The 13,121-nt window shown below is 44.5% G+C and overlaps 1 protein-coding gene across 3 annotated transcripts in view; it reads left to right on the forward strand.

Annotated features, from left to right (window-relative positions):
- Positions 1 to 13,121, forward strand: part of sept5a (septin 5a) — a 31,889-nt gene that overhangs the window by 15,108 nt on the left and 3,660 nt on the right. Inside the window, exons 1-10 of one of the 3 annotated variants that reach the window (XM_021621823.3) lie at positions 7,103 to 7,586; positions 8,729 to 8,819; positions 10,373 to 10,459; positions 10,564 to 10,687; positions 11,200 to 11,334; positions 11,611 to 11,728; positions 11,871 to 11,972; positions 12,101 to 12,197; positions 12,513 to 12,648; positions 12,948 to 13,050. In XM_021621823.3, coding sequence (XP_021477498.1) covers positions 7,512 to 7,586; positions 8,729 to 8,819; positions 10,373 to 10,459; positions 10,564 to 10,687; positions 11,200 to 11,334; positions 11,611 to 11,728; positions 11,871 to 11,972; positions 12,101 to 12,197; positions 12,513 to 12,648; positions 12,948 to 13,050 — 1,068 coding nt within the window. In that variant the 5' untranslated portion in view covers positions 7,103 to 7,511. Of the gene's footprint in view, positions 1 to 7,102; positions 7,587 to 8,212; positions 8,508 to 8,728; positions 8,820 to 10,372; positions 10,460 to 10,563; positions 10,688 to 11,199; positions 11,335 to 11,610; positions 11,729 to 11,870; positions 11,973 to 12,100; positions 12,198 to 12,512; positions 12,649 to 12,947; positions 13,051 to 13,121 lie in introns of those variants that run through there. The other 2 variants (XM_090190928.1, XM_021621824.3) reach the window with 2 other exon arrangements.

A 13,121-nucleotide genomic window follows, 5' to 3' on the forward strand; every position in this document is an offset into this window, starting at 1 on the left:
ATGCTGCAGAAATATGTTGGTATCCTTCCCCAGATCTGTGCCTCGACACAATCCTGTCTCGGAGCTCTATGGATGATTCCTTCGACCTCATGGCTTGGTTTTTGCTCTGACATGCACTGTCAACTGTGGGACCTTATATAGACAGGTGTGTGCCTTTTTTTTAAAACATGTCCAATCAATTTAATTTACCACAGGTGGACTCCAATCAAGTTGCATAAACATCTCAAGGATGATCAATGGATACAGGATGCACCTGAGTCTCATAGCAAAAGGTCTGAATACTTATGTAAATAAGGTATTTCTGTTTATTATTTTAATACAATTGCAAAAATGTCTAAACTGTTTTCGCTTTGTCATTGTGTAGATTGATAGGGGGAAAAATACATTTAATCCAGTTTAGAATAAAGCTGTAGCATAACAAAACCTTGTCCACCTTGTCTTCTCCGGACAAGCTTTTTTCCGGATGCCCCAAACAATCGGAAAGCGGATTCATCAGAGAAAAGGACTTTACCCCAGTCCTCATCAGTCCAATCCCTGTACCTTTAGCAGAATATCAGTCTGTCCTTGATGTTTTTCCTGGAGAGAAGTGGCTTCTTTGCTACCCTTCTTGACACCAGGCCATCCTCCAAAAGTCTTCGCCTCACTGTGCGTGCAGATGCACTCACACCTGCCTGCTGCCATTCCTGAGCAAGCTCTGTACTGGTGGTGCCCCGATCCCGCAGCTGAATCAACTTTAAGAGACGGTCCTGGCGCTTGCTGGACTTTCTTGGGTGCCCTGAAGCCTTCTTCACAACAATTGAACCGCTCTCCTTGAAGTTCTTGATTTAGGTGCAATCTTACTAGCAGCAATATCCTTGCCTGTGAAGCCCATTTGGTGCAAAGCAATGATGGCGGCACGTGTTTCCTTGCAGGTAACCATGGTTGACAGAGGAAGAACAATGATTCCAAGCACCACCCTACTTTTGAAGCTCCCAGTCTGTTATTTGAACTCAATCAGCATGACAGAGTGATCTCCAGCCTTGTCCTCGTCAACACTCACACCTGTATTAACGAGAGAATCACTGACATGATGTCAGCTGGTCCTTTTGTGGCAGGGCTGAAATGCAGGGGAAATGTTTTTGGGGGATTCAGTTAATTTGCATGGCAAAGAGGGACTTTGCAATTAATTGCAAATTAATTATTTAACTAGGCAAGTCAGATAAGAACAAATTCTTATTTACAATGACGGCCTACACCGGCCAAACCCGGACAACACTGGGCCAATTGTACACCGCCCTATGGGACTCCCAATCACGGCCGGTTGTGATACAGCCTGGAATTGAGCCAGGGTGTCTGTAGTGACGCCTCTAGCACTGAGATGCAGTGCCTTAGACTGCTTTGCCACTCGGGAGCCCGAATGTACATGAGTATCTCTGTCCCTGATAAGTGTCTTTCACAGTGGCCTCCTAAACACTGTTCACAATATGTACCGTTTCACTTTATCCAGCTGATGATGTCAGCTGTATCCATGTGTGTATGTTTACATGTGTATGCACGTGCATCAGGCCGTGCGTGTGTGTGAAGGTGAGAGAGAACTCCCTGTGCTGTGTCCTACCAGAGGCCAGCGGGACAGCTGGCCAGTGAGAGAGAGGGAGGGGCCTGAAGAGGGCTATTGTGATGTCACTCTAGGACATCTGTTCTATTCAGAGGACACCAACCCCATCTCCCCCACAGACACACACACACACACACACACAAACACACACAGAAAAACTCTCTCGCCCTGCCCCTGCTATCTGGATCCTCAGTCCCTTACACCAGGGTTTCCCAAACTCGGTCCTGCCCCCCCGCGGTTGTCTTGTGCCAGTTTACTGAGAGGTATACACATAAGGAACATGAGTACAGACTCACACAAGGGCAATATTAATAAACACAACTTCAGATAAAAAAAATAGCTGTACAGTGGACCCCAGCACATCCCTACCCTCTGCCTTTGACCCCCTGCGCTCCTACTTCATCTTCTCACCCCCCCCCCAACACACACACACCAGAGCAGCAGTAGCTTCCGTTCAGTCACACACCCTGCCAAATCTGCTGCTCATGTTGTCTCTTTTTTCATTCTCTCCTGAGAGCCAGTCAAGTTTTCTTTCAAATGCTGGTATCTGATGTGTGTTCTTATATCTTACTTTAAACGGTAGCTTAGCTACATAGCACAATACATTTCTGTTGATAACTACCTTCATCATGTAACTTGTTCTGTTTTGATCTGTCTCCCTCGTGTGATGTAGATTGGTATTACAGCTTCGGAGCAATCCCATGAAGAGAGGTCCTAGGGATCCACAGCTTTTCAGGCTTTTGTTCCAACCCAGCACTAATACATCTGATACAGCTATTCAAGGGCTTGATTAGTAGTTAAAATAACATACCATAGGTCACCTTTTCTGAGTCAAGATCACTTTCTGAGCCAAAATGCAAGCGGAGATCTACCGCTCAGATTTTTTTTAAACATGCAACATTAACCAATTAAAAACAGTTCTGTAGCAATGAGATTTGTGCAATAGGCTATAGGCCCAATACATTATCACTGCATATTGGCTGTGCTTGAATTTCCCTGTCAATGTAGTTCATTTCAGACCATTTTGGAATTATATTAAAAAAATGTAGGTGTATGATCACGCTGGTAATACATCATGTATTGTATTACTTGAGGCACAGCGGAGTGAGCATAATAATTATCTTATTTTTTTACTGGACTGATGGCCTTCATCTGATGGTCAGTCTGAGGGGAGGGAGCAGTGGTAAGGCTGTCTATCACCCAACTCACCGTCCCTCCACTCCCCCCGCTGAGAAAAGGGGACAGTCTTCCATCTGATGGTCAGTCTGAGGGGAGAGAGCAGTGGTGAGGCTGTCTATCACCCAACTCTCCGTCCCTCCACTCCCCCCGCTGAGAAAAGGGGACACAGTCTTCCAGCTGATGGCAAAACTCAAGTTACAATGCATTATTTCTGCCTGTTACTCCTAAACAAATAGTGACTGTTTTCGCGTTATCATTATGGGCGATTGTGTGTAGATAGCTGAGGATTTAAAAAAAATCAATTTTAGAATAAGGTTGTAACAAAATGTGGAAAAAATCAAGGGGTCTGAATACTTTCCGAAGGCACTGTAACAACGCAAGCTTATCGGAACACTTTGCTACATTCATTCATTGCAGCTGCAGTGTTGGTTGTAGCGTGAGGGGAAGTAGGAAGAATGTGCATTTTATGGCTTATAAAAGTGTTGACTGCTGAATACCAACTTAAACATGAACTTACTCTTAAAAACAGGAGCTCTTTGCTGTTTTCGTTGAGTCTCTCTCGAGTCATGGTCTTAACAGTTTTGAAATCTCACAGTATCAACTTGTGCTATGTGTTCAAGGCTTCTTTTTACAGTCTATGGCTCGAGGAAACTGCAGACATGGTGATCTGAGCTATCTAATTGGCCAACGGAAGGCCTATATGTACACTTGATTTGCTCTCTGGGCCTGCCGGGTAGGCAGGGTTTTATCTTCAGACACATGAAATGGTTCAAAATGGGAACACTTTGCCTTCCCAGCACTAGGACTGCTGAGTCAAGTGCACCTACCACCTACAGCGTGAAACAAATCAAAAAGAGGAAAGCAAGGCTTTATCGTTGTTTTTTTAAAAGAAATGTTTGGTAATCGATTAGGAATGCCTTGGAGATAGACCAATTGATGTTGCCCACTCTGTCTGGGGTACCATAGCTTTCTTAGCTCCATTTGTCTTGAACCTCATGTCTGTCCTCCAGTGGTAGCTTAGCTGAGATATCACCACTGAAACGAGACACACACACACACACACACACACACACTCCATGGGCCCACATCTGGCAACAATTGTCCACCACGCCCTGTCCTGTTTCACAGTGTGTCGAGTGTATGTTTGTATCACGGCTGTGTACATCCCCCAACAAGCCAACACCGCAAGGAATTACACAGGACTTTTAACAAATTGGAAACAACATATCCCGAGGCCTCATTTCTTGTAGCCAGGGACATTAACAAAGGAAATGTAAGGAAACTTCTCTCGAATTTCGAACATCTTTTGCCTCACTCACAGGAAAAATACATTGGATCCTTGTTATTCTCCATTCCGAGATCCATACAAACCCCTCCTTTGATAAATCAGACCACATCTCCATTCTGATCCTCCCCGCCTATAGGCAGAAGTTAAAACAGGAAGCACCTGTGTTAAGGTCTGTACAACGCTGGTCTGACCAATCAGAATCCATGCTGCAGGACTGTCTTGATCACGTGGACTGGGATATGTTCCGGGCCACCTCTGGGAATAAATTAGACAAATAGAAAGTAATTCAATCTGGGTTCATCAGGAAGTGGATAGAGGATGTTGTTCCTACAGTGATGATTAAAACATACCCAAACCAAAAACGCAAATAGCGTTTAGCTATTAGCGCAAACCACCGCATTTAACCACGGTAGAGTGTCTGGAAATATGAACAGACCACCTATGACCACCGCAAGAAAATCAAAGAGGCAAAAAGACAGTACAGGTACAGTCGCAATTCAACGCCTCAGACACGAGACGCATGTGGCAGGGACTTAAAACAATACGGATTATAAAAGTAAAACTAGCCACGTCACGGTCACTGATGCCTCACTCCCAGACATGCTAAACACAGAGACGACGTGTGCCCCCGCTGCTCACGAGGACTGCGGGCTGCCAATCTGTGTAGCCGAAGTGAGTAGGACCTTCAAGCGTGTAAACCGTCGGAAGGCTGCTGGCCCGGATGGCATTCCAAGCTGTAAACCGTTGTAAGGCTGCTGGCCCGGATGGCATTCCAAGCTGTAAACCGTCGTAAGGCTGCTGGCCCGGATGGCATTCCAAGCTGTAAACCGTCGTAAGGCTGCTGGCCCGGATGGCATTCCAAGCTGCGTCCCCAGAGCATCCGCAGACCAGCCGGCTGGAGTGTTTACAGACAATTTTAACCTCTCACTATCCCAGACTGTAGTCCTCACTTGCTTAAAGATGGCCACCATTCTTCCTGTACCCAAGCAAGCCAAGTTAACTGAACTACATCACTATTGCCCCGTAGCACTCACTTCTGTCATCATGAAGTGCTTTGAAAGGATAGTCAAGGATTGTATTACCTCCACCATACCCGACACCCTTAACCACTACAATTTGCATACTGCGCCAACAGATCTATGAACAACGCAATCACCATTGCACTACACACCACCCTATCCCACTTGGACAAGTGGAACACCTATGTCAGAATGCTGTTCATAGACTACAACTCAGCTTTTAACACCATACTGCCCTTTAAGCTCGTCATTAAGCTCAGGGCCTTCTGTCTGAACTCCTCTCTATGCAAGTGGATCCTAGATTTCCTGAGGGTCGGTAACAACACCTCCGCCATGCTGATACTCAACACGGGGGCTCCCCAGGGGTGTGTGCTCAGCCCCCTTCTGTACTCCCTGTTCACCCATGACTGCGTGGCCATGCACGACTCCAACTCAATCAGCAAGTTTACTGATGACACAACAGTGGTAGGCCTGATTAACAACAATGACGAGACAGCCTACAGAGAGGAGGTTAGAGCCCTGGTGGAGTGGCGCCAGGAAAATAACCTCTCCCTTAACGTCAACCAAACAAAGGGGCAGATCGCGAACTACAGGAGACAGAAGAGGGAGCACGCCCCCATCCTCATCGACGGGACGCAGTGGATAAGGTCAAAATCTTCAAGTTCCTCAACGAGCACATCACTGAGGACTTGAAATGGTCTCGCCACACCGACATTGTGGTGAAGAAGGCGCAATAGCGCTTCTACAACCTCAGGTGGCAGAAGAAATTTGGCATAGCCCCTAAGACCCTCACGAACTTCTACAGATGCACCATTGAGAGCATTCTGTCAGGCTGCATTCAGCACCCGGGTGAATACTGTATCCCCGACATAGTTTATTAAAATATTTCTACTAATGTACATTGTATTTTTGTTATACTGTTTATACAAACTGCATATGTCACACTCTGACCTTAGAGAGCCTTTTTATGTCTCTATTTTGGTTTGGTCAGGGTGTGATTTGGGTGGGCATTCTATGTTCTTTATTTCTTTGTTTCTGTCCGAGTGTGGTTCCCAATCAGAGGCAGCTGTCTATCGTTGTCTCTGATTGGGGATCATACTTAGACAGCCCTTTTCCCTCCTCCTGTGTGGGATCTTGTTCTTTGTTTGTGTGCAGGTAGTTTGCACAACAAAGCTGTTCGGTCGTTGTATTCTTTATTGTTTTGTCTTTTCTAAAGTTTCACTTGGTTAATAAATTATGTGGAACTCAAAGAACGCTGCGCCTTGGTCTCATCCTTCCCGACGACACCCGTTACAGCATATTTCTTTATATACTGGATTCACGACATACTGTAACTCACACTATATTAAATCTACATGAGCTTATCTTGTGTAAATTCCCCCGGTGTACATATGTATAGATTGCATTTTGATACAGCTACAGTGCTATTTGGGTTGAACATCCAGGATTCGTCCCTCTGTTATTTTAATTGACATTTGACTGCATTCTTAGGGGCAAGCAACATAAGCATTTTGTTGCACCACTATAACACCTGCTAAACTGTTTATGTGACCAATTAACTTTGATTTAACTTAATGAGAGAACGTTTCCTTTGATACTTTTAGTGTAATTTCCACAGCAGGGGCCTTTTGTTGTATGGCTAATGTCCAGTCTAGACGTCGGCTCGTCTCTTCATATAGCCATTGAGTCACACATCTCTTGCTATCGTCATCCCAGGGCTGGGTTAAGAGGACCTTTAAGCTTCACTCAGCTCTGTGTGACAGGTTACTGTCTTTTACAAGTCCACACTTGAACCACACAAATAGTTTGTGTCTCTGCTATAGGACACTGTGTTGTTCTTTGACAACTTATCACTATTAGGGTCAGATATGGGCTAGATTATTTAGCCCTCTCGTCTGTCTGCTTCTCTCTTTTGTGCTCTTTCTGCTCTAGGCTGCTATACTGTAGGTTATTACTGTAGCAGTGAATGCTTTATTTTTCTAATGGTGGAAAAGGGGGAGGGACTATGGTGAATGAATGAGTGTATTTTATTCCTTCAGTTTCCCCCTCCGTCCCTCTCTTCCTCCACTAAATTTCTACCTCTTACTACCTCTCTCACTCTGTCCTACCATTTTATTTCCTCCTGTCTACCCCCCTAGCTCTCGCTCTCTCCCTTCCTCCCTCTCAGAATTCCCCCCTACCTGTCTGAACAGGGAGCAGTAGAGCGCTGTGGGACAGAGGAGAGAAAGAGGAGAATGAAAGAGAGAGGAGGAGAGTAGGAGGAACAAAGACATAGTGAGGGAGAACAGGAAAGTGGTGTGTGTATTGAGAAGAGAGTGGACTGACGGAGAGGTAGAGAGTAGAGGGGTGCATAAGAGAAGCGTTGTGAGGAGGTTGCTCTGTTTTTGTCCTTTGGAAAACCTTTTCCCTGTTGGTGTCGTGCTGGCTTGTTATGGATGCTATCATGCTGCAGGAGAAACTAGTGGAACGCTTGCTGTGCCCTCGAGTCAGAACCGCGAGGCGGAAGGTAAAGAACTGGAACGTGACAGGCGAGAGAGGATAGGGAATGAGAGGAGAGAGAAAGTAAAGGAGAGGAAAGAGAAGGGAGAGGGGGTCAATGTCAAAGAGAAATTGACATTTAACACACACACACACACACACACAGGTCAGTAAACGCTCATAGAAACACCATCTTTCTCTCTCTAACATGTCATATTAGTATGGAATATAGAACATACTGTTTTCTTAAGTTATGTCCTGATGCGTTCATGACAGATTTATGGGTAGTTTGTTTGTTCTGACTGTGGCATATTTGTTCCCAAACACACCCTAGAAGTAAGTCAGATGTTTGTATGATTACTCATTGATATAGATTTCCCAATTCTCTGTGTGTGTGACTTCAGCACGAGCTCTCTTCCATGTCTATGTATGCTGTGACCGTGTGTATGCGTGTTTCTGTATATAAGCCTTGCCCCAGGAGCTGTCGAGAATGCACATGACAAATTATGACAACTTGTTATAGACTGAGTACTTCTTTGGAATGTTTGTGTTTGTTTGGGGTTTAAAATAGGCCATTTATGTCTGGTCAATACAGCCTTTGTCACCCTCCGTTGGCTGCCAGACTCTGGCCTTGGTAGACTGGTAAGGCTGTTAGTGTGTGTGTGTGTGTGTGTATGGGGTCTTCAGTACTGTAGATTCTGAGTAAGGAGAAGCTTTGGGTGATGTGTGAATGGTGTCAGAAGGGGATGAGGAGAGCTGCAAGATAGACAGCCATTGTGTGGTGGAAATGTTATAGATCAGTCATACTTTTCTCTCTCTTTCTCTCACTGTGTCTGTGTGTTTTTTATGTGTGTGTATTTGTGTGTCTGTTGGTGTGTGTGGAAAAAGCGCAGCGCCAGGTCTTAGAGACTTTCTCCCCTGCTATTGTCAAGGGATTTGTGGGTTGACTGTGAGTTGAGTTTGAATTTGAGCTGTATTTGAATTTAAATTGCAATTTTTCTGTAATTTATTTAGGTCTTAGGAATGTTGCTTTGAATAGATATCCTACTGAGGATATTGTATGTTCGTTTACCTATTGTGTGAGTGTGACTGAGTCTCTCTCTCTCTCTCCCCCTCTCTCTGTCTCGCTCGCTGTCTCTCTCTCTCTGTCTCTCTCTCTCTCTCTCTCAGGAGAAGCAGTATGTGGGCTTTGCCACCCTCCCTAACCAGGTGCACAGGAAGTCAGTGAAAAAGGGTTTTGACTTCACTCTCATGGTCGCCGGTCAGTGAAAGTATTGTTTGTAGCATTTACTGTAGTAAAAGTAAAACAACCCAGTGATATTAAGTACTTCATGTGTTTTCATGAATGTTGACTCAGTGTTAGTGTTGATGGCCGTGTGTGTCTGTGTGTGTTGGTGGTTGTTTAGAAACATGTTATACTGAACAAAGATATAAACGCAACATGTAAAGTGTTGGTCCCATGTTTCATGAGCTGAAATAAAATATCCCAGAAATGTTTTCATATGCACAAAGAGCTTATTTCTCTCAAATGTTTGTTTTCTTACATCACTGTTAGTGAGCATTTCTCCTTTGCCAAGATAATCCATCCACCTGACACGTTTGGCACATCAAGAAGCTGATTAAACAGCATGACCATTAAACAGGTGCACCTTGTGCTGGGGACATTAAAAGGCCACTCTAAAATGTGCAGTTTTGTCAAACAACACAATTCCAAAGATGTCTCAAGTTTTGTGGAGGCGTTCAATTGGCATGCCGACTGCAGGAATGTCCACAAGAGCTGTTGCCAAATAATGAAATGCTAATTTCTTTACCATAAGCCGCCTCCAACGTCATCGTAGAGAATTTGTCAGTACGTCCAACCGGGCTCCGAAGACCATGTAACAACCTCCACATCCGGTGTCTTCACCTGTGGGATCGTCTGAGACCAGCCACTTGGACAGCTGATGAAACTGTGGGTTTGCACAACAATTTCTGCACAAACTGTCAGAAACTGTCTCAGGGAAGCTCATCTGCCTGCTAGTTGTCCTCACCAGGGTCTTGACCTGACTGCAGTTTGGCGTCGTAACCGACTTCAGTGGGCAAATGCTCACCTTCGATGGCCACTGGCACGCTGGAGGAGTGTGCTCTTCACAAATTCATTCAGATTTCAACTGTGCAGCCGGGCAGATGGCAGATGTTGTAAACAGAGTGCCCCATGGTGGCAGCAGGGTTATGGTATGGGCAGCATAAGCTACGGACAGTAAACACAATTGCATTTTATTGATGGCAATTTGAATGCAGAGATAGTGACGAGATCCTGAGGCCCATTGTTGTACCATTCATCACCTCATGTTTCAGCATGGTAATGCACGGCTCCATGTCGAAAGGATCTGTACACAATTTCTGAAAGTGTAAAATGTCCCAGTTCTTCCATGGCCTGCAGACTCACTAGACATGTCACCCATTGAGCACGACAGCGTGTTCCATTTCCTGCCAATATCCAGCAACTTTCCACATTAAAGAGGAGTGGGACAACATTTCACAGGCCACAATCAACTCTATGTGAAGGAGATTTGTCACGTTGCAAGAGGCAAATGGTGGTTACACCAGATACTGACTGGTTTTCTGATCTACGTCCCTAACTTTTTCTTTAAGGTATCTGTGACCAACAGATGCATATCTGTATTCCCAGTCATGTGAAATCCATAGATTAGGGCCTAATGAATTTATTTCAATTGATTTATTTCCTTATATGAACTGTAACACAGTAAAATCTTTGAAATTGTTGCTCTTATATTTTTGTTCAGTGTATGTAATATGTATATCATGTTACAGGGGAGTCTGGTATGGGTAAATCTACTCTTGTCAACAGCCTGTTCCTCACAGACCTGTACAAGGACAGGAAACTACTCAACGCTGAGGGTGAGTAACACACACACACATTAAAATGTAAACTAGAGCAATTTTAAAATGCCATCTCATTAGAGGTTCTCTTCCCTTTCTCTATCCATCCCTCCCTCTCTCAGAGCGCATCAACCAGACAGTGGAAATCATTAAGCATACAGTGGACATTGAGGAGAAAGGAGTGAAGCTCAAATTGACCATTGTAGACACGCCAGGGTTTGGAGACGCTGTCAACAACAATGAATGGTGAGCTAAATCTCTTTGAGGCTTCTTTACAGGTGAGAACAGTGTTTCTCATTTTTATTGTAGTTCCATTGTAGTTCCAGACAAACTCACCTGATTCAACTCAATAAGGGCTTGATGATTAGTTGACAAGTTGAATCAGGTGTGCTTGTCTGGGACTACAACAAAAATGTGTGCTGCTGGGGAACTCTAGGACTGGAGTTGGGAAACACTGGGTTAGAAGATTGACCTAAAATAGGAATGATAGCGGAAATTCATCTTGTACAGTGGGGCAAAAAAGTATTTAGTCAGCCACCAATTGTGCAAGTTCTGAGTCAAGTGTAATTTTCATCATAGGTACACTTCAACTATGACAGACAAAATGAGAAAAAAAATCCAGAAGATCACATTGTAGGATTTTTAATGAATTTATTTGCAAATTATGATGAAAATTACAGGCCTCTCTCATATTTTTAAGTGGGAGAACTTGCACAATTGGTGGCTGACTAAATACTTTTTTGCCCCACTGTATATAGCTGGAAGCCGATCACAGACTACATCGACCAGCAGTTTGAGCAGTACTTCAGAGATGAGAGTGGACTGAACAGGAAGAATATACAGGACAACAGAGTCCACTGCTGCCTCTACTTCATTCCTCCGTTCGGACACGGGTAACACAAACACACACACGCACACACTCACACACACACACACATACATACACATGAATGTGATAGTGTAATGACAGGTATAGATAGTAATAACACATCCTGAGTGTGATGACAGGAGGATACTATGTAAACAGCACCAATACAACTCAACCAGCAAACACTGTTATTACTGCCCACCTCAGTCAGAATGCACTTAGTCTCCATGAAAACTCACACGTGCATGCAGGTACACACGCACATACTCTGACCAGGTGGGGTATCTCCTCTCCCTTGCAGACTGCGTCCAGTAGATGTTGAGTTTATGAAGGCTCTCCATGAGAAGGTGAACGTGGTTCCTCTCATTGCCAAGGCTGACTGTCTCACTCCCAATGAGATCAAGAAACTCAAAGACAGGGTGAGTTCAACACAGCAGACCGACTAAAACTGCTGAAGCAGGTGTCACATTATGATTGGAAGATTGGAAGTTGCTCACCCAGCACAATGTGTGGTGCCACGTGTTTGCGCGTGTGTGTGTGTTCGTGTGTGTGTGCATGTAGGTCCGTGAGGAAATTGAGAGGTTTGGCATTAAGGTGTACCAGTTCCCAGAGTGTGACTCTGATGAGGATGAGGAGTTCAAACAACTGGACAAAGAACTGAAGGTGAGACACACAACTGGAGACCGAACATTAAGAATAGAGTCAACCAAACTCAACCATACCTTCTAACATGTCAATCTATCATGCCAAATCCTAACCTGTGTGTGTGTGCGCACGTGTTCTGTGTGTAGGAATGCTGTCCGTTAGCAGTGATTGGCAGTAACACAGTGGTTGAGGCCAGGGGCCAGAGAGTGAGAGGGAGACTCTATCCATGGGGTATTGTGGAAGGTGGGTGACAACACAGATCAATATTACTTAGGGCTTTGACTCTTTAAGTTGCATGGTGAACATTCCTCACATATTAACATTTTTGAAAGAAAAATGACTGAAACTCAAACTATGAAAAACAACCTCTATCTACCCTTATTTCTCAACCAATGCATTATGATTAGGCTCAGTTTTCTTGCTCAGAAAACGCCCTGTTCCTAATAGGATACAGTGCATCACTGCTGGTGGAGACAACAGAGAGGAATGTTTTATCTAAGCAAATCATGTCAGTGTAAAATGACCCAGTCTTTCTGTCTGTTTGTGTTTGTGTTTCAGTGGAGAACCAGTCTCACTGTGACTTTGTGAAGCTGAGGAACATGTTGATTCGCTCTCACATGCATGACCTCAAAGACGTGACATGTGATGTGCACTATGAGAACTACAGAGCCCAGTGTATACAGGACATGACCAGGTATGTGCGTCTGTGTGTATACTGTAGAGAAGGGTTTCCCAAACTCGGTCCCTGGGTGCACATTTTGTTTTTTGCCCTAGCATTACACAGTAGCTTTAAATAATCAAAGCTAGGGCAAAGCCAGAATGTGCACCCAGAGGGGGCCTCAGGAACGAGTTTGGGAAACCCTGTTGTAGAGGTCAGACAGAGTGCAAGACCGAAAGTATGAGGTGCTTGGTTTATAGTTTATATCTGAAGTGTTTATTAATATTGCCCTTGTGTGAGTCTGTATTCATGTTCCTTATGTTTTTTCCCCTTAGTAAACTGACGCACGACAACCGCATGGAAAGCCCGATCCCCATCCTGCCCCTATCCACCCCAGATGTGGAGACAGACAGACTCATCAAGATGAAAGATGAAGAGGTAAACTGCTATGTCATCATGGGTAACATCACCTATACAGGATAGTCTCCTGTTTATAGAGAGATCCTAGA

The sequence above is a fragment of the Oncorhynchus mykiss genome, chromosome 11, assembly GCF_057628025.1.
Source record: "Oncorhynchus mykiss isolate SJ-2025 chromosome 11, ASM5762802v1, whole genome shotgun sequence".
Taxonomy (NCBI): Eukaryota; Metazoa; Chordata; class Actinopteri; order Salmoniformes; family Salmonidae; genus Oncorhynchus; species Oncorhynchus mykiss.